Genomic DNA, 22,010 nt, shown 5'->3' with positions numbered 1-22,010 from the left:
TTTAATTGAAATAGATTGGATATATTTAATGACACTAGCAATATGGCACGATTGGCACGTAGACATCTCATAACCTTTATGACTACACTACTAATGTTTTTCAGTAAAATGATGTGAAGGATTTTCATAGTTTGACATATTAGATTCGACCTTTTGCAGCAGTATAATAAATAATACAATGAATTTAAGTAAAACGGAGAAACTAATAGCAGCTAGAAAAAAGGTAATAGATAAAGATAATAAGAAATAATATAGATAAAATATTGCAACGTTCCGATAGAGCATGTATATCTTATTGGTTTTATTTAACATATTGAAGAAGAATTGAAGAATTTTAATGTTAGATATTTTATTATTAACTTTTTTTCTATATCGAAACGTGAAAGATATGACACGTCATATGCCACAATATTGCAAAATATCTACTTTTACGAGGATCGTTCAAGCAAAGGAAAATTAACATTAATGGTTTCTTTAATAGTTTTATTTAATCAAATGTTTTATGATAAAGATATTGGCAATATGATGAGTCATTTCACTTTGTAAGAATGTTTCACTTTTACAAATATTACATTCTGTTTCTTTTTTAATAACTTTCCTTCTTTTTTTTAGTTAAAAGAATTTCAACAGAATAAAAAAATACATATACAAGATGAACCGTTGAAAAATGAAAATGGTATAATCAAATTATTGCAACAGGTATTGTGCAAATGTTTATTAATATATATATATATATACATATAATAATTATTAATAATATTTTCATATTGTTTTATAATTGCTTTATTAGAATGAAACTGTGGAAACAAGCTCTCATAAAAATCAGTTAAGAAGTGATCATAATGTTCCTATAAGCGATACTTTACAAAATTTTACATTTCCAATAGATAATAAAGATTCTCATGTAAATATAGAAACGATAAATTTTGTATCTATAAATGAGGATAAAATAAGTGTAAAGAAAACAGATACAGAAAGTAGTTCTAAACAAGTTGCCGATATTGAAATGACAAACATGGAAGTATTGTCAGAAATGGATAACAGTCATGTACAAAAGCAAACAATATCTGAATCTAGTGAAAATAACATTAATTACTTTTGTACAGATAAAGATAAAAGTGAAAATAATTGTACTTTAGGTAATATATCCTTAAATCAACAACTATCTATACAAACAAAACAATTATTACAAACTGAGAATACAAAAATTGAGTCTGATGAAAGTACTGACAATAATAAATGGAAAATACTTGATTCTGACTCACATTCTCAGAATCAAACTATAACTTGTTTACAGGATCAAAATGAATTACAAATTCAAGTTAAACAATATGTAAGTATTTCTTCTTTTCTATAAACCATTATATCTTTTTATGTTTTGTGCTACAAAGTGTATATAAATGCACTAATTTATAAATGGAACAGAGTAATAAAATTTCTGAACTACAAGCTGCACTTGCTGCAAAAGATGCAGAAGTTGAGGTAAAGCTGATGCAAGAGACTAATCAATTAAAAGAACAATTGCAAATTCATGTGCAAACAACTAATATTTTAATTTCGGAAAAAGCAGAACTTACTGCAGCTTTAAATCAAAATCAAGCAATTATTAAACATCAAAAAGGTTAGCATTGTATCGCCTATTCATATTCTTATAAAAAGATAATTTGTCTAATAAATATATATATGTAATGTATCTATGCATCTATATATATGTATATTTGTAATTATATAGAATTATTTGTTTTATCTTGTTCATATTGTATTTCATTATTTAATCGTAAATATATACATTTATAGAAGAGATAGAAGAATTATCTGGAAAATTGAAATATGTTCAATTTCGTTCATCTGAATTCGAAAAAGAATTAAATACTACAAAAACTGATGCTGAAGAAGCTAAAAAGATCGTTCAACAAATAAAACAAGATCATGAAACACTTTATGAAAAATATTCAGAGCTGAAGTATGTAATGTACATTGAAAACATTTTATATGATTGTTTTGTATTTTGTTAAGAAGCTACATAAATTTGAAGCAAAAAAGAAATACTGTATTAACAATCTTTTATCATTATAGGAAGGAAAAAGATGATTTGAGTTTACAGGTTTCAGAATTAAAACAAAAATTAAGTGTTAAGAATAGTGAATTAATTAATTTACAACAGACTGTACAAGAAAAAGCTGCTTTACTTTCACTAAATGAATTAAAAATTCAACAGGTAATTTAATGTTTCAGTTTCACTGTGAATATAATTACAAACTTTTGAGATGATTAAGGAAAATATTATTTTATATTAGCTCACAAGCACATCTCAAAGCCTAGAGGTTTTTGAAAATCAACATCATAATGTAACCATACTTGAGCAACAAGTGGCACAAATGAAAGAAGCTTTAAAAACAGTGAGTGAAGAAAATGATGAAGCAAGTAAACAATATCAAAACTATGTCCGTCAATTAGAAACACAACAAGAAACACTGGTTAATGAAGTATGTTATCAATTATTAGTAGTATCAATTATTAGAAGTTGTCAATCAATTATTTTTTTACATTTTTTTTTATATTATGCAATTATAAATTCTCATATATTTTCTAATAATTATAGCTTGAACATCAGAAAAAATTAAACAACGAACTAGAAATTAGAGAAAAAAGTTATATAGAGCGTTTATCAGATTTTGAACAACAATTACAATCTGAAAAAGAAAAAGTTCAAGAGTTACTTCCATTGCAAAATCATAAACATCATACAGATACTTTAATAAAGGAAATAGATGAACTTACATTAGAACAAGAGAGACTTCATATTGTTATAAATGAAAAGGTAAAGTATAAAATTATTATATATATATTTTTTTCTGTTAGTTATTTATTAATATTTTTTAATTTTATTATTATATTAATTTTTTTAGGAAACAGATATAGATATTTTAAAAAAAGAATTACAACAGTTACAAAATAAAGAGAATCAAGATACAGATGTACCAAAACTGCTTCAGGCTCTTGAAAGTGAACAGCTTGGTGCATCTAGAGCTGTATCACAAAACCAACAGCTTAAACAACAGTTAAATGAGATGCATGATGCTTTTATTTTACTTGCAAGTATATTAGTATAAATAATTTAGTATACATTATATATCAATTCCTATTAATTTAAAAACTTATAGTTGTAATCAGAAATATTTAATATTTATGAATAACATATAATCTGATTATTGTATTCTTTTTTTGAAATTACAACATACACACACAGAGCAATACTAAATTAGATTTGACAGAAAAACTACAATCCGAACGTACTATTGGGAGGAAACTAAATGCAGAACTTAACAAATTAGAGTCAGAAGTAGAATATTTAAAAAATTGTTTAAAAGAAAAAGAAGTATCTTTGTCAGAATTGGAAAAAGAGAATTTACAGAATGCTCAAATTGCTGATCAAATACATCATTATCAAGCTCAATCGCAGTATACGCATACATTACAGCAAGAACTTCAAAAAGCTTTGGTATTCAATTTTATTAATATTAATCATTTATTTTAATAATGTTTGCATATATAAATATATAAATATAAATATATTATTATTTTATATAAATATGTGTTTATATAATTACAGACAACTATTGATGATTTAAAAAGTGAAAATGAAAAACTCACTGAAGAATTGAATCATAAAACAGACAAGGAAAAAAATGGAGTAAATGAATCTAACATGGTTAATGAAATATTAGAAAATAATAAGGACAATGTTGATAAAAATATCCTTAACACCAGAGAAATTAAAACTATATCACGCTCCACAATAACTGAGCCCTCTCATGCTTTAGAACCTATAAAGAAATTGGAAGAGAGATTTAAAGAAACGATGGAAAAACTTGCTGAGTTAACAGATGAAAAACAGAGATTGGAACATTTGGTTTTACAGCTTCAAAGTGAAACAGAGACAATAGGTATGATAATCATACTATTCTAATTGAACTTGTGTATTATATAAATTTATATCTTAAAAGAAAATTTTTGGAACTATGACAAAACTATGACGAATATCATATATGAAAGAACATACTTATTTGTATGTATAATTTTACCCTAGTAATTCTAATGTTCATATACAGGTGAATATATTGCATTGTATCAAAGACAACGTGCTATTTTGCAAGAAAGAGCAAAAGAAAAAAATGAAGCTTTTCGTCTACTTATAGAACAGAAAAACGAGCAACAAGAACAATTGCATAAGCTAAAAGAATTAGTAATAAATTTGATAACAAGAAAATCCACTATTACAGATAACATAGAGCCTTATACTTCTGATCACAAAGGTATATTATTTAAAAAATAAAATTATAATATATATGTTTATCAGAAACTAAGTAGATTTTAATTTTTTTAGAAGAAAATAAAGATGTAATAACATCAGAAGATATCAAACAACATAATAGTGTTGCATCAGAAATATCAGATGATGAAACAACATCTCAAATTCTTGATCTTTTAACAGAAATTAAAGATTGTAAAGATACATGCATACTTGCATCAAACTTTCACCCATGCCCGTGGTGTTCAGGAAAACTTATCACTGTATGATTATTTAATGAAAAATATACCTTTTAAAAAAAACATACTAATATTAAACGATATATTAAGTGTATATAAAGATATTAATAATTTTTAAACTTATACATGAAAATAAATATAAAAATAGAATATATCCAAAAACGATTTTTCGAACAACAAAATTCTGCCCTTATTATTTTTTATTATGCAAATTGTGATATAACAAAGATTGCAGATATAAGATAAATAATACATCATATTAGGATATTCAAGGTAAAATATAAAAATACAGGAAAATGGACAAATAATAATAAATTCTAGTTTTTATGTATTTTATTTTGAAATAGAAATAATACATATTATACCTTCAAAGCATATTTTCTTAAAGGGTATGTTGATTGTTTTCGAATTTCTTTCAATGGTTTTCTGCTAACTTGAAAAGGTGTTAGCTTACGTCGTATTGCCCTGGTTTTTTTTGGTCTCAAATCCAAAGGTTTGTATTTGTTGTTCTTAAAAAGTAACCGGAGGTTTTCTTTTTGTTTTTGATGCATAATAATATATACGCGAGCTATAGCTTTCCTGACAACACGGCTGTAAGAATAAGACATTGTGTTATATTAATTTTCTTGTCAAATTAGTATAAAAACATTTGTTAATATCAATAAAACATACATTTTAGATAATTTAGAAGCAGCTCCTCCAGTTACTTTAGATACTCTTAAGTTTGTAAGTTCTGTTTTTAATTCTTCGAGTTGCTTCAGCAACTCCTTCTTATCTTTGCTCCTCAATTCAGAACATTTAACTTTTCCCTGAAATAACAAAACATAGCTCATTTATGTTAGAATTCATATTCTCTTGAATAAAATATAAATATTATATAAATAATTTATCATCAAATAAATATAAAGCTTGTAATATCATTAAATCTGCAACATTTTGTAAGGTTATGTTCTTTTATATAAGAAAAATAGTAAAAAATGAAAATTCTATGTAATATAATTCCATAAAGAAAAATATTTTTTAAAGTACTTAAATAAAATTATAGCATGATGGCAAAAATAAATAAAGATTAATATTTTACTACAGAACATACCATCTTGATTCGATATTCTTGTATTCCCGTGAACGAAGAACGTTGAAAGATAAGTGCAGTGCTATCCTATTATTTTAGTAAATATCCCTAAGATTCATTTGATAGTTTTCATCTTTACATCTCAAATATCTTAAATAAAATACCCTAGCAAAAAGAGCATGTTTAAATAAGATATTGGTATTCTAATTGAGTAACTAATTGTTAAAAAATATTTTTTATTATATAAAGTTTCATTGTCAATAGCTTTATAATAATAATAAATTTATTATCATTGTACATACATACAGTACATCGTTTAAGTATTTATAAGTTTAACATGATTTAGAGTGTCTAAACTGCTTTTAAGATTCTAGGTATATCTGACGTATATGAAAAAACTAGAGAATAAACTATTTGTTTGTAAGAAATTGAAAGAAGTGTGTAATTTATATTTAACAAAAATTATAAACGTTTGCAATAAATATGCCTATCATTATGAAAATTTTATCACATAAGACAAGATTTGGATTACAAATAATGAGAACATTGAGTATGTATATACATACAAACACACACACATGCACACACACATAATTTTTAACATTTTTATATTGTAGTTTCTTTATTATATATTCATAAAATTTTGTGCATATAATAATGTCAAACTTTGTTGTTTTATATAATCAATATTTTACTATACTTAGAAAATATTCTATTCTATCTAGATATGTTTATGATTTATTTTTTTCTTTTTTATAGCAAAGGAAACACGGCGATGTTCTTCGACAATATCGACACAAAATGTGGAAAATAATAATCAAAGTACTATAAATGTAAATACAGGTTTAAAAGATGGAACAGTTTCGTTAGATTATCGATTTATTTATCCAGAGTTTCTACCTGATCCGAATCCATTACATCGTAATTATATTAGAGAAAAATTAGAACGTATGGATATGATTGCAAGAAGATCTCAAATAGATATTCCTGAATTTTATGTTGGATCAATATTAGCTGTAACATATTCTGAACCACATGCACCTGGAAAAGTAAATAGATTTGTTGGAATATGTATCCAAAGAAAAGGTTGTGGATTAAGAGCATCATTTCTTTTGAGAAATGTGATAGATAATCAAGGTGTCGAAGTTCTTTTTAATATGTACGATCCATCTCTTCAAAAAATAGATTGTTTAAGGTAAAAACATAATTAAGATCCAAAGAAGTTTTACTTTATTCCAAATGTATATTATTAATACTTGATTTTTTAAATACTTTTGTTTTAGACTTGAGAAAAGATTAGATAACGAATTATTGTATTTACGAGATGCACCATTAGAATATAGTACCTTTCCATTTGATATGGATGCAGAATTATTACCACTGGGTTCACCTGTTCCCATAAATGATATTAAAGTACCACTTAATCCACGACCATGGCTAGAAAGATGGGAGCGGAAAGAATTAAAAGGTGCTACAAATATAATTGTCTGTCAAAGACGATATAAGAAGGCTGTAGCACATGCTACACCTTGGGAAAAATATGACCTCATGAAAATTTATAGGTAAACAAGAGAAAAAATATACTCAGAAATGAAAATAAATTTTAAATAATTTTTTAATATATTTGAATTTGAAATTTTCTTTTTTTTATAATTAGGGAAACTATACCTGAAGAAGAACAAAAAGATATATTTACAGAGGTGCAATCAAGTCTTCGTGATTTAGAAATAGTTCGACATAAACAAAAACACATACGAACCTTTGTACGTCCAAAAAAAAGTGGGTAAATTATATATTCTTAAAGATATGTATAATTAGGAAATAAAACTATGATCTTTTATTCTAATATAAATAAAAAGTATCCTTTGATTATCTTCAATAAAGATCTTCGAATATTTTTTATTAATTGAATATAATTTATCAATAAATCAGTTTTTTTTTTATAGTATACATTATAGTATACTTATCACAATGGAATGCTAATAGGAGTACTTGAAAAACAGGTTCATTTGTTTAAGCTTTTTTCTCCAACTTTTGTCACCAATATGACCTTATTCTAAATCATAATTATTAGTACACAATAATAATAATAATAATTAAAGATTACAATAACTTAAAGTTTATAAAAAAAAACTTTATGCATGGAAAGAAATATCCATAATAAATGTTATCATCAAATATTTACTTATTTGTAATATAAAATACAAGAATACACACATGAAAAAATGACAAGAATACAGTATTTAAAATGCATTTATATTTAAAAGTATACTAATTCTATTTACACTTATTATATTTTTTACTTTATAAATGATGTTATATACATACAGGCCAATAATAACTATTTATATTAAAATCTATAGAAGTTACGTGATCATTTCATTCACATAAATTGTTACCTATGCATATGTACTATGCAGTATTTAATATTTTACGTTTATTATATTATTTCATATTTTATGCCTATTACATTTATTGCTTTTTAAAACAGTTTACACAAAGAAAAACTGTTTAAATTCTGCATATATATATTTTGTTATTCCCCTGTTTCATGTAAATATTTTTTTAATCGTTCTGCTTAAATAATATAAATCAATATTGTATATAATAAGTATGTATTTCTTATATTTTGTTTATAATAAGAATTTATGTTTATTCGGAAGTGAAAAATTTACAACAGAAATTATAAGATTCAAATAATTAATTTTCAATACATAATCACCGTAATCTATAATTATTAGTTTTTTAAGATAACATACATAAAAAACGATTAACATCTCTAGATTTTCTGCTCTATTAACAGAAATGAAATTCGCGAGAATGTAACTAACTAGTCAATAGAGCTACATTAATTTCTTTAACCATTTTAACGCGATATAACATTTTTACCAAATGTTCCTTGGCAAGTGGTGATGTCGAATACCATACTGGACTATCGGGTACACAACTTCTTTCTGGCAATAAATAGAAAACATCATTGCGCGTTTTAACACTTTCTGGACTGAAATAGATGTTAATGTACAATATATTAATGGTAAACACAATTATAAATGGTAAAGTGGTAAAATTCAGAAATTTAAGCTTCTGTATATAAATATCATGATAAAAAAATACATACCATTTAGATAAATAAAATTCATATAATTTGACAGGACACCTTAAAGGATTTTCTTCATTTTCTTGTTGTTCGTAAACTTTCTTCTTCCGTGAATTAGCTTCTAAAAACAAGTTATAAAAATGAAGCATTTTATATAAAATGAATCATATTTATATAAAATCTACAATGAATCTCTGATGAAATAAATCTATATATATTTTAATGATCGATTAAACAACGCTGCATATATAAAAAAATTTTTATATAATTTATACATACCAAGAGCTGACTGTGGTGGATAAAATCTTAAAAGTACATTTCGTGAACCTGGAACTTTTCCAGCAACTGTTGCAGGCTGCGCTGCCGGATTTCGTTTCCAATGTTTCATAATATGAGAGAAAGATAATTGCATATGTTCTTCTACAGTCTACAAATAAATTATTTTTTATAGTATTCCAAAATAATATTATATAATGATTATATGTGTATACTTACCACAAGATTAAAATGTTTTGTGTTAAAAAACATAAGTGTACTTAAAAGTACATGTGGTGAATGAGCACCTAATTGTTTACATTCCCACAAATGTTCTTCCTCTACTCTTGTTACAATATATTCTGCAATATACATTATTGATTGTTTAATATTGTTACTTAAATAATAAAATGAAATAGAAATTTTTTGTATGTAATAATTATTTAATAATTGTAAAAATTAAAAAATAATATATTTATAATTGACTTAAACATCCTTACGTGTATCATTATAAAGGACAGAAAATTTCTTTGCAACTTCATTTAGACAGTCTGTAAATTTTTCATAATACGAATCTGTGAAAATATTATCTATTCTATTATTCTCAAATAAATATTGTTGTATTCCTGAAACAAACATAAGCAGGTATTTTAATAAGTTTATACTTATATATATACACATACACACCATGCACACGTACACGCGCGCATACACACACACAATTAAAATAAATACTAAATAAAATTACAAACTTCAAAATATATTATTTACCCAAACAAAGGTAGTATATTGTATCAGGAGCATATTCAGCACCATTTGGTTTTCTTACTTCTTTTACAAAAAGACACAATGAATAATTCAATTCATCTGCTGTAAGTTGTAAAAGATCTGTTTTAAATAGTTTCATTTTCCTTAATGGTGTACTTTGTTTTTCTAATTCTGCATTTTTTGCTACTACCTGTTTAAACAAATATAGAAAAAAATGTACATATGTAATTAATACATTTAATTGAATGTAATATTTAAAGAATTACCCATTGTCGCCAAGCATTAACTCCAAATGTATATTTTAAAGCCATATTGGCATCTGGCTTTTCTATAGGCTCCATAATTCTTGGTTGAGGAGGTGGCTGAGGTTCTGGAGGAGGCATGAGTGGCATATCATTAGTAGCAGAAACGCGTCTACTTTTCTTATTTGGAGTAGATCGAGATTTGTATGGAACTACTCGTTTTCTGCCACGAGCAGTTATTGAACGTTCTATTTGAACTATAATATACAAAAATCATATTTTATTTATGTGAACTTCTTATTTCTACATCAATGTTATAAGATTTAAAAATAATAAATTTATCTTTGATATACCATCGTTATCTATAGGTGCTTCAGATTGTGCTGGAGTTTGAGTTGCTGTTATTGTATTTGGTGTTAAAGCAGCTTCTAAGTCAACTGCTGGTTCATCCAATTCTCCAGTAGCCATTTTTAATGCCATTTGTAACATATCACCAAAAGTATTATTAGAATCAACACCATCTGGACTAAAGCTGTCACTATGTGCATTATCATGATCACCTCCATCATCATCCCTAAGAAAAGTTTTCCAAATTGAGATCCGAAAAAATGTAATTAAACATAAAATAAAAGTGAATTTTTTTAGACTGATATTATTTTAGTATTCTATAAAAACTACTTTTATATATTTACCTATCTTCTGCTGAATCAGAATCAGTCTCATTGGTTTTTTTTTCTGTAGCTACCATTTCAGCCATCATAAGAAGTTCAGCTTCAAAAGGATCAGCTGGTATCTTTTCTTGTATCCTTTTAATGTCTTTAAAAATTCCTTTAGTACTATTTCTTGTTGTAGGTATAAAAACAGGGACAGGTATAGGAATTGGGAAAGGTAATGGTATTGGAAAAGGCATACTAAACATATGTACAGGATATGGAACATAAATTGGTACTGGTATTGGAATTACCATCTGTTGAGTTTCTTCTGTTTGCGTCGACTTAGTGCAAGGATGTGGACGTACAGAAACGCCCTTTGTATGCATTAAGGGTTTACATTGAGTAATTTTATTATGAATATTTGTTGGGCTAGGTGGTCTTGTGATAATCTGTTGTTTATAAATGATCTGTGGCACTTGATTTTGAACTGTGGTATTCACGTTATTTTGTGTAGCAGATGGACTGGCTTGTCCATTTCCTATAGTAGCTAAACTTGTCACTGAAGATATAACTGGCATATTTTTTTTATTCTGCATTTCATTCACTTTTGATGTAGTCTGATTTGTAGTTCTTTGCGGCATTGTCCGTTTTGGCATTCCTGTTGGAACAGGATCATCACTCGACGGTATTGTTATTGGGGATTTTGTATATTGAGATTGAAAATTCATGACACAATTATATGAACAAAAATTGCGTATTGTTGCGTCTGACATAGTTAAATGATATTGTGCTTGAGAAAATTCTTTGCAGAAGTCACAATTTATACGTTTTGCTGATACAGCATTAATAGATACCTGTGAAATTAATTATTTTTTGTATTTAAAATTACAATATAATAAAAAATATAGAATAGATTAAGAAAAATTAATATATCATACCTGATATAATGTTAAACAATTTAAACTACACATCATCATAATTTGTCCATTTTTTAATTCTTTTTTAATCATATCAAAATTATATTTTTTTACTTTGCACCAATTACAGGGTACTATTTTCCTATTTGTAATTATAAATATATTTAAACACGTTTTGTTACAAAATGTATGGGCTTCATTTTCATAAAAGATAACAAAACTTTTCTTATTTTGTAATTCAAAAAATTGTTTGCAAGTAGAGCATTGGTCTGGATCAACTTTGTTCACAAACTTAAATGCTGCAAAACATGGCTCACTACATATAGCTACTGGATTAGCTCTATTTAATTGGACTTCACAATGTACAAGTTTCTCCTATCACAAAAAATGGAAGTATATGTTATAAGTGGAAGAAAAAAAATGGAAGTGTAGTATATATAATATATAAGGTATATATTAGATTTTATGTTATAGTGTCATATAAACAACCAAGTATGTGTGCTTACTTCTCGGCAGACACTACAAGATTTTTTTTCTATATTTGGAAGATCAGTAGAGCTCATTTTTGAATATTTTTCCATACAGTTTTGGGTACAAAAATCTTTAAATTGTCCTTTGTCACCAACAGGAGCTAAGAAACCTTCTGTACCTGAACTTATATCTTTTTGACAGTAACTACATACTTTTAAACCTTTTTTAAACTCTTCTAAACATGTAGAGCAACAAAATTGTCTGACATCATAACCAAAACGTACACAATATTTTCCTAAACTTACTGCTTGAACAGAACCATTGCAATTTCTACAATAACTTCCATATTTATTTTGAAATCTTCCTAAACACTCTTCATTACAAAATTCCATTGTTTCCCATGAAAGATTTTTTTCATCATTTGATTCAATGATTAATAAACAATTCGCACAGCGTTTATCTCTTTTTGAATTAACTGTATCACTTGGTATGTCTGTTGCTCTATTGTTAGCAGTTTTAAATAATGTTTTACATATTTTGGAACACACATTGAAAGTATCAAGGCCAATCTTTACTTTAATTTTACACGATCTTTCTTCATTGCACTGTTTGCACATTTCTTTTGATGAAATTTCTTCAATCTCAGAATTTTTAGATTCATCATCAAGATTTATAACATCAGTAGTTATTGGCACATCTTTCTCCACATATGTATGCTGTTCTTGTATACTTTGTATCTGCTCTTTGTTAGTATGATTGTCTGCTATAGTTCTTTCTTGACGATTTATTATGGTACTTCCTATGCTTTCTGCAATTGCTTTTTGTCCCACTTCTTGAATAACAACTTCATCCAATGTAGATTTACTTTTATCATTATTTTCTTTTTCCATTACTTTTTCTGGTATTATCATTTTCATACTATCTGGAATAATACACAATTCATCATCTTGTCCAGGTAATATATTAGATTGTTCTTCTTCCGTTTCCATTGGTGTTACAGTTCCTGCATCCTTTTTTACATGTTTATTACACCTGTTAATAGATTCTGCAGTATTTGTTAGCAATATATCTTCTTCTGAAAGAATTCTTTTATTCTCTGTATTGATTGTTACAGATGAATGTGACTTATTTGGCATAGATTCAGAACACTCTTTTGAAATAGCTGAATGATGTTCATTATCAAGAGAAATCTTATCTCTGTCATCCTCTTGTAATGAATTCATTTTGTCACTATTATTTAACTTTGTATTAAAATCAATATCTCTTGTATGAACAATATTTTGAAGAATATCACTTTGTTCGCATAACTTTGAAAAATCAACACTTGTTTCTGTAGGACTATCTGTTTCCATTTGTTCAACATTTTCAGAGGTCAGATTGTCTCCAGCGAAAGGATCTTCAGCATCTATAGACTGATTTTCAATTTGAGAATCACCATGTTTGTCTTGCGAGAATTGTACAAATTCAGTATTTTCTGGTACAGATACATTTTTATCAGATGTTCCCTGATCTATGTTTGATATATCAATATCTTCATGTACATCTGGGTTTTTACTTTTTGTATCTGTATCATTTGTAAGTGATTGTGTATTATCCATACCTATTGTAGATTCTTGCATAAGTGTATCAGTTACATCTGTATTGTTTACATTTTCTTCTTGTAGAGAACAATCTTCTATGTTCTTTGAATTAGTATTTTGTGATATCGTTTCTTTTGGATCATTAACATTATGTTCATTTATTAAATTAATAGTTTCTAATTGTTCACTCGAAATTTCAGTTAAGACATTGATATCAGGAATTGCTAAACTGTTATTCTCTTTATTTGTAAGAGACTGATCCATATGTTTATTAGTAATTTGTGAAGTGGATTCCTGTGTTTTTATATTACATTCTTTTGAAATTTCATCTGTACGTACATTTGAATCATTTGCAGTTTCTCTTGTGTTTGTGTTTTTAACATTTGATTCCTTGGTATCGACAATTACATCCTTATCACAAATAATTTTATCTGACTGTATATTTGCACTAACATTTTCTTCATTTACAAGATTTATTTGATCAGGTTCTAGAGTTTCACATATAGATTTTTCTATGGAATTTTCATTTTCATTATTAGTTTTTAAACTTGTATCATTTTGTACTAAAGATAATATGTTAGATGTTTGGGTTGATGTTATGTCAATATTTGAATCCATTATTCTAAATAATCATAAAATTATGTTCTTTTATATACCTATAATTAGAAAGAAATAAAAACTTAAAAAAAATATATATATATAATATACCTGAATTAATACTTATTTGTATATATAAAAGTATTTGAATTAAACTTACTGTAAAAACTTATATACTGCTGAGATTAATATCCATTCTGCATTATATTGGATATCAATATTTTTGTACAAAGACCTCTTAACTAATTTAGTTGATATTAATATCTTCATGCATATGTATTATAACATTTTCAACCGATATCATTGTATTCCATCGAAATAATAAATTTATAATTAGATATTAATTAGTGTGATATATTACACACTTCTTGTATATATGCTATTTATTCATTTTGTCTCTCAAGTTACAGACAAAGTAACAAAGAATAATGATGAAAAACAAGTGCTGTAAAACATAAAAAATATATTAATTAAATTATAATACGAGAACATTTTAAGAAAATTGTAAGTATTATATAATTCGCATTTCACACAACATGGCTTTGTTTATATTTATACAATTAATTCAAAAACAATTCCTTCGTTGTATTGTATTTTGTTCGGCATAATTAATTGAGGTTAGGATGACAAAGACAACTTGAACGCCATATTGTATTCAATACTTACAATCTCCTAGAGTACAATTTTACAATTCAATGTTATTTCTGAACGTTTAAATGCTTTTGACAATAATTTCGAAGAATGTTCCATACATTATTTTATAATTAAACGAACATAAAAATTAATGATAAATATTCTTTTTAAGAATAATTTTTTTTTTTTAGAATTTTATTCACTTCGCGATCTTTACATTGAAAATAGAAAATACATTTTAAACGGTAAGAATATCGAATCGATATGTCAATGAAATATCACCTTTTATTGATTACAAAAAACACACTTTATCTCTTTCGACTTTTATTCGTATAAATAACTCAAATATACAATGTTATAGCTAAGGCAACAATCGTGGCGGCAAACTATGTATACATGTAACTACCAACCATTTCATATGTCATCTTCAACCGGCATCTGTAAATAGCAGCAGTTGGTAAGAGCTTAATGATAGAATAAGAAATTACATTTCATATTATTAATATTATATATATATATATATATATATATATATATATATATATAAACAAATAGAAGGTTTAAGGTTTTATCAAAGAAAATACAAACTATTTCGTTTATACAAAATTGAATATTCTCTAACTGAATGATTTATTCAAGAAACTGCAACTATTCAATTCATTTCGGAACATAGTTTGTTCAAAAATTATATTAATGATTATTGTTTAATTGATGTTTCTTTTCATAAAAATAATCCTGCTTATAAATCAAATATAGTTTAAATTTTAAACCAATCGGATGATGCGCTCATTGAGCGTAAACAGCTTAAATTGATGAGAAGATTAATAATTTAGGATCTTTTATCGAAGAAATTCTATAAGATTATTTTTTTCATGAACTTTTGCATCATTGCTATTAAGAAATAAGGATATTATATAATATAACTTTAATCTTAGATATAAAGGCTTTTTTTGTTATCGATGTTCAGCAAAAAGAAAAAAGACAGTAGAAGTATGTATATATGGTTCACAAGACCTTAGGCATGCGCGATACAACACTATTGTGCATTCATCTTCGGTTAAATACTTGCATATGTGTAATGTATCTTAAATGCATATGTGTTATGTACATATAACTCTTTAACTAGCAGAATACTACTTTGAGATAGCAAATAGCGATACGAATAGATTGATGTATGCAGACGGTAGAGTGTAAGCCCTTGACAAGGAATAAAGCGTGGATTCGTGGAGGGTCTTGAGGGTTCTGGGAGGAGACAAGGAAAGGGCTTCTGCGTGTTGGACGGTTGGACGTTTGATTTCAAATCTCGTGAGGAACCCTCAAGATTCAATAAAAACGGTTATTTTGCATCGCATGTGAATTTATTCGTACCGAGATCCCCGACGGCATTTACACGCGACTCTTTGAGAACGCGTCGTTGATCAATTGTTACGGCGGAAGCTTGAGAAAATGGCCGACAATTGGACACATAGTATTGTTTGCCGGTAAGAAATCAACTTATATTTTCAAAAACTCTATTGACTTTTATCAATTCTTTGAAAAAATTACTAAAACTTATCTTCGTATTGAATTATTCATTATATTCAAGGTGTATTAAATATATAATATGTAAACAAGTTAATGTAAATATTGACACAATTCCCTAAGCTGTTTACAACCGTGAAATTTAAATCTGTTAAATTATTAAACTAAAACAGCAGTTCATTTCAACAACGAAATGTTGTATAACTTTTATTAATAAATATGTCTTTTTTATTAGTTAAATAATACGTACATATGTTATATTAGTTGATATTAATTAATTAAACAGTTAATTAAATCATATATTGTTATACACCAAACTATAATTGTAGTTACTTTGATGTCATACTTCAATAGAATTGATATTAAAAATATAAAGAAAAGATTAATTTGATTTGAAAATATATATTTATATCAATGTCATATCTGTATTATGTTTAGATATTTTAAAAATGGCATGTGTCGTGGAGGAAATAACTGCCGATATCGCCATGTTCAAACTACTCGTCACGATTCAAGCACGAATGACACAGAAATATCGTCCACTCCTTCGTCCAATTCTACTTGTCGCTTTTTTAAATATGGCACATGCAAATTTGGCAATCAATGCCATTTTCTCCATAATTCTGAAACCATTGATAATGCTTGTACACAGACCAATTTACGAGAAAGTTCTTCATTAAGACAACGTACTACCACTACTTCAACTTCAGTGGAGTTAAAAAATACGTATGTCGCATATACTATATTATGTCACAATTATATTTAAAAGGTATTCTCCTCTTTGGTCTTATGGATAATATAGCACAGATCTTGGTATCTGATCGATAATGATTGAAAAATATAAAAAGAAATTGTTACTTTAATATTATAAACTTTTAATATAGCCAAGACCTGAGCTTTAAGTATATTTACAAAACACATTTTGTTGGAACATTTTTTCTATTAGAGTATAATAATATTGTAAGAATTATTTATGTTTGCAGCAAGGACAACAGTATTCATGTGGCTGAAGAATGGGTCAAAGCTCCTGAATTTATACCTTCAACTGTTTCATCAGTTGCTGGTTCTTCCACATCCAACAATGAATTGTTTAATACTTCAGGAACATCAACTGGTACATCCAAACCACTTTCATATGCTCAAGCTGTAAATCCAACTGGTCAAGCTTCTGATCCTTCATTGGAACCTCTTTGCCCATATGCTGAAGCTACAGGAATTTGTAAAAAACCTAACTGCACATATCTGCATGGAAATATTTGCGAATTGTGTAGCCATGCAGCTCTTCATCCATATAATGAAGAACTTCGGAAAAAGCATACAAATGTGAGTGTATATTTATCAACTATAATTCATTTACTATTTTATTAGTGTTTTTTAATTTCTTAAACTTCAATATTAGCTGGGATATACTTCATATTAAATCTTGCTAAATATATTAGCAAACATACAAGAATATAGCTAGTAGTAAAAGCTAATATATAAAATAATGTGTAGTAGAATTGTAATTAAATATTGCAATATATAATATCAATTCCTATATAGGCATGTGTTAAACAACATGAAGTTGACATGGAACTATCTTTTGCTATTCAACGTAGCAGAGAAAAATCTTGCGGTGTCTGTTTTGAAACAATAATGGAAAAGTCATCACGTGAACAAAGGTTTGGTATTTTGCCAAACTGTAATCACTGTTTTTGTTTAACCTGCATCAGGAAATGGAGACAAGCTAAACAGTTCGATAATAAAATAATAAGAGCTTGTCCAGAATGCCGTGTCACTTCTGATTTTGTATGCCCTAGTATGTACTGGGTTGATACAAAAGAAGAAAAAGAAAAATTAATCATGGATTACAAAGATGCATTAAGGTAAGGGAATTTAAATGTATTTTGTTTTGTTTGTTTTTGTTTTTTTTCCTTTTTCTTTTACAAATATATAATAAAATATGCTTATTGCAGTACTAAGGATTGCAAATACTTTAACAAAGGTCGTGGGAAGTGTCCATTTGGTAATAAATGCTTTTATCTACACGCTTTACCAGATGGTACTAAAACAGACGTTGGTCCACCTGTCCGTCAGCGTCGTAATGCCGATTCCGATACTGATATCATACAAGTAAGTATAGCTTATTATAATACTATAATAAATATTTAATTAATAATATTAAATTATTAGGTAAGATTCTAATTGTAAAATTGAATTTATTTCTCATAGCAATTGATCTTATGGGACTTCCTTGAAGGCAGAGATGATCACTTGATGTATATAGATTTCGAAGATATTGTACCATTCTTTTCAGACTCGGAAGAATCTGATTGGTCTGATTACGAAGTAGCATTGTAGTTGTGCTAAGTGTGCTAGTTGACTGTTGTAGCACTGCTTTGATACTACTGTTATCACTGCCGTTGTTGCTGCTACTAGTACTATTCATTTCATTTGTCGTGTCTAGTGGTTTCAGCAGCGGAATGAATCAATAGTATTCAAATTGTTTGAGTGATTATATTGAAAAATATCCCAGCTTCATTTCACCTTTTGTACGTGTGTTACAAATAATGATAATCACATAAGATCAATACGTGATTATAAGCTTGGTAATTTAAATAAGTACTACAAATAGTTGGTCATACAAAGTTTTAGATTTATAGCAATAGAACGTACTTATTAAATATCCTATTACCTGTGGAATCATTTCTTTTTCACGTTAAAACTAATTCTACCGCAGTTAATAATTGATTATAAATATTCTAATTGAATCGTACGTCGGAATACTTAACCCTTTCAGCGCTGAAATTTTTAATGACACGCATATATAATGCGCTGTCCACTTACTGTGATAAAACACACTGGACTGAATACTTTTTTACGTTTTATGTGTGTGCTCTGTCGGCATCGTACGCTATATTATTTCACACACTATTGTATACTGCAAAATATTCAATAAAAATATTTATTTAAAGTTTATCGATAATGTGATCGGATTACTTTGTATTAAAATGACGATTAGGTATATAAATAATTACAAAATGCATACGTGATTATAGTATATTCTGATACATTCATATTTGAACGTATATACGAGTTCGAAATAATATAAAGTCCATAGCGCTGAAAGGTTTAAAGTATTCTAAATGCGCATTAATGTGTTTAATTTATATTAATATTGTATAGAAATTATAAACTCTTATGTGTTTATTCTGATATAGAAACATAATTTTTGTTGCATCAAGAGAGCCAAGATTAATGTAACATTAAAAGTGATAATTGCTAGAGTTTGTTTAATTGAAATTATGATAAACCTCCAATATAAAATATTTTAGTCAGTCTTGCTCTAATCCATACTCAATGTTGAATCATATTATTCTCCATAAAATATACAAACTGTGTGGACTTTATAGTTAGTTTCAGTTTTTTAGTAACGATCAACTTTTTTCCTATGTTATGGTTTCCATAAAACTGATAAAATTATAATAAATGAGAGCATTAAATATTTTATATTCTTCATACAATGTATATACTTTTTACAATTTCATTTTATAATTTGATGTTTTGTTATGCTTGAAAAAAAAATTGTTAATGTAATTTATTTCCAATAAACTATTGTAATATATTTTTACCTATGAGAAATTATTTTTTAATATTAATATTTATATACATATTTATGGAGAATAAAACAGTATACTATATCAAATATAGAGCAAATGAAGATCTGATAAGTATACTATATTGTCAACTATTCACTTTAAAAGTTGCAGTTATACATTGCCGCCTACCTCTTATATTATGGCTCTGCGAATCTTTAAAAATTTCTTTAAATTATTAAAATTGTATAGTGTTATTCTCTACAATTGATACTGATAGACTATTCATATAAATGCGTACGCTCATATAAATATATATATATGTGAGGATGTGTGAATGAAGTGAAACAGATTAGTGAACGAGATACAAAAAGACTTTGGCACTATTTGTGAGTAATAAATTAGTGGTTGAACATGGCTTTCACAGAAATTATAAGCTAGTGGACAAACAATGAAGAACTGTTACATTTAGCGGGCTTTGAATTATAACGAAATTAACTGATTTTATAGCCCGCATTCCAATGATATCTCTATATATATTACGTTTTTATAAAAATATTATATATAATAGCGGCACGTCCCTAATAACGTCTACGTCATGCAACAAAAAATTTATCTATTATCCTACACGAATAATTGTAGCAATGCGCAAAAAGCTCCATTAAAGTTGCATAAATTAACAATAATGGAAATATATTGATAATTGCTTTCAATTTACAAAGATTTGTAATATTTTTTTAAGTATCTAATCAAACTGTTTTCATTCATTGTTATGATGTAATATTCTCATAGGATGTTTCATATATACTTTTAAACTATCTTTTCAATACTATTTTTTTAAAACAGCATGTGTCTATCATTATATAATAATTCCATATCGTAATATTTTAATAAAGTGGCTACGTTTATTATCTTTTATCCTAATAAAGAATATGTCTACGATTTTATTACGTATTCGTTATTATTTTATGTAAAAGTACAGTCAGATTATATATATTAATATAAGTCAGAGTATAACGTTAATTATCGAAATTCTTTTTACAAAATTACTTGTGAGCGACTTTATTAAAAATTTAGTACTGATAACATCTACAATCGATGTATATGTACCTGTTAGAGTTATTTGTTATATTTTTTGTTTTATTATATATTTATATTCCAAATTAACTCGCATACTAATTATCTCACTTATACGATATTATTTTGTAAACTAATTAAGTATTTGTCAAACCTTAAAAATGTTTTTCATGTTTTTTCTATCTGTACTTAGTACAATATAGTTTACATTCAGTAACCCTTACATTTGGAGCATAATGGTTTAATTGTATTTAAGATATATTTTGTGGTACATATATGTTGACTAATATTATATCCTGAAAGATGAACATATGTACTATATGATATGTATCATAATTGCTTTGTGTTATTTTTTATTTTGAGGATGAGAAAGGAGAGATAAATAACATTCTTAATATTAATAGCTTTTTTATAAATTATACTATGGAGGTCTCTTTTGTAATCGTTTTAAACAGGCAATTTTTATATTTATTTATTATGCTTTGATTTCCAAAATAATTATGAAAAATAATCATACCTAAAATTGCTTTTCTTATAAGAGCATTAAAATAATAATAATATTAAAATTCATATAAGAGGATTAATAAATGAATAAATTATTGGCAACGCATATCTGTAAGAAAAAAATTCTAAAAATTATAAAAAGAGAACTCTTTTGTCTCTACATTTAAATGTTTAATGTAAGTTAAAATTATTTTATATTATCTTTATATAATAAGATTAGATACGAATTTCTTCTATGTTATATATTTTTTAAAAAGTGTGCCACACAATACATGTAGTAAACACCTCTAATATTAATGATTCCCACTTTCTCACTGTCAGCTATATATGCCCTTGTTAATTAATTAAAATTATTACTGATTATAGAACGTTTATATTACAATTATAAGAAAAACACAATTTATTCTGTAATAAATAAATACAAATCGTTTTTTAGTTTTCTATCACCGCTATATAGGGTGCCCTAAGTATTAAAGATTTTAAGTATTTACAATATT

General features: G+C 26.5%; 5 protein-coding genes across 12 annotated transcripts; 3 read left to right on the top strand and 2 right to left on the bottom strand.

Annotated features, from left to right (window-relative positions):
• Window positions 1-40: 40 nt before the first annotated feature.
• On the top strand, window positions 41-4,716 carry LOC127067327 (golgin subfamily A member 2-like). Its single transcript, XM_051002131.1, has 13 exons — window positions 41-223; window positions 613-699; window positions 791-1,333; window positions 1,426-1,621; window positions 1,798-1,963; window positions 2,077-2,218; window positions 2,298-2,486; window positions 2,603-2,821; window positions 2,910-3,095; window positions 3,251-3,502; window positions 3,614-3,947; window positions 4,113-4,316; window positions 4,388-4,716. Exons 1-13 carry the CDS (start codon window positions 179-181, stop codon window positions 4,579-4,581), a joined length of 2,757 nt encoding a protein of 918 aa, XP_050858088.1. The 5' UTR covers window positions 41-178; the 3' UTR covers window positions 4,582-4,716.
• A 150-nt stretch (window positions 4,717-4,866) lies between these two features.
• LOC127067331 (60S ribosomal protein L35) lies at window positions 4,867-5,787 on the bottom strand. Its single transcript, XM_051002138.1, has 3 exons — window positions 5,645-5,787; window positions 5,224-5,360; window positions 4,867-5,142 (listed from the first exon to the last, which is right to left on the bottom strand). Exons 1-3 carry the CDS (start codon window positions 5,645-5,647, stop codon window positions 4,911-4,913), a joined length of 372 nt encoding a protein of 123 aa, XP_050858095.1. The 5' UTR covers window positions 5,648-5,787; the 3' UTR covers window positions 4,867-4,910.
• Window positions 5,788-5,983: 196 nt separating this feature from the next.
• LOC127067329 (39S ribosomal protein L19, mitochondrial) lies at window positions 5,984-7,497 on the top strand. Its single transcript, XM_051002135.1, has 4 exons — window positions 5,984-6,173; window positions 6,383-6,818; window positions 6,907-7,185; window positions 7,281-7,497. Exons 1-4 carry the CDS (start codon window positions 6,107-6,109, stop codon window positions 7,408-7,410), a joined length of 912 nt encoding a protein of 303 aa, XP_050858092.1. The 5' UTR covers window positions 5,984-6,106; the 3' UTR covers window positions 7,411-7,497.
• An 841-nt stretch (window positions 7,498-8,338) lies between these two features.
• Window positions 8,339-15,264, bottom strand: LOC127067325 (zinc finger MYM-type protein 3). Of its 8 annotated transcripts, none has more exons than XM_051002128.1 (13): window positions 15,119-15,264; window positions 14,364-14,648; window positions 12,062-14,285; window positions 11,577-11,930; window positions 10,678-11,492; window positions 10,339-10,559; window positions 10,010-10,242; window positions 9,747-9,933; window positions 9,476-9,601; window positions 9,216-9,337; window positions 9,000-9,147; window positions 8,742-8,841; window positions 8,339-8,624 (listed from the first exon to the last, which is right to left on the bottom strand). In XM_051002128.1, exons 3-13 carry the CDS (start codon window positions 14,222-14,224, stop codon window positions 8,450-8,452), a joined length of 4,644 nt encoding a protein of 1,547 aa, XP_050858085.1. In that variant the 5' UTR covers window positions 14,225-14,285; window positions 14,364-14,648; window positions 15,119-15,264; the 3' UTR covers window positions 8,339-8,449. The 8 variants fall into 8 exon arrangements, with proteins under 8 accessions (XP_050858085.1, XP_050858084.1, XP_050858080.1 ...); XM_051002127.1 differs by having other exon boundaries at window positions 12,062-14,262; XM_051002123.1 differs by having other exon boundaries at window positions 12,062-14,228.
• A 524-nt stretch (window positions 15,265-15,788) lies between these two features.
• On the top strand, window positions 15,789-21,944 carry LOC127067344 (probable E3 ubiquitin-protein ligase makorin-1). The gene is made up of 6 exons (XM_051002158.1): window positions 15,789-16,317; window positions 16,796-17,083; window positions 17,341-17,680; window positions 17,900-18,222; window positions 18,313-18,469; window positions 18,569-21,944. Exons 1-6 carry the CDS (start codon window positions 16,283-16,285, stop codon window positions 18,695-18,697), a joined length of 1,272 nt encoding a protein of 423 aa, XP_050858115.1. The 5' UTR covers window positions 15,789-16,282; the 3' UTR covers window positions 18,698-21,944.
• The last annotated feature ends 66 nt before the right edge of the window (window positions 21,945-22,010 follow it).

Source organism: Vespula vulgaris, chromosome 10 (genome assembly GCF_905475345.1).
Source record: "Vespula vulgaris chromosome 10, iyVesVulg1.1, whole genome shotgun sequence".
In the NCBI taxonomy this organism is placed as follows: domain Eukaryota; kingdom Metazoa; phylum Arthropoda; class Insecta; order Hymenoptera; family Vespidae; genus Vespula; species Vespula vulgaris.
This window is presented reverse-complemented; position numbering and strand designations above follow the sequence as displayed.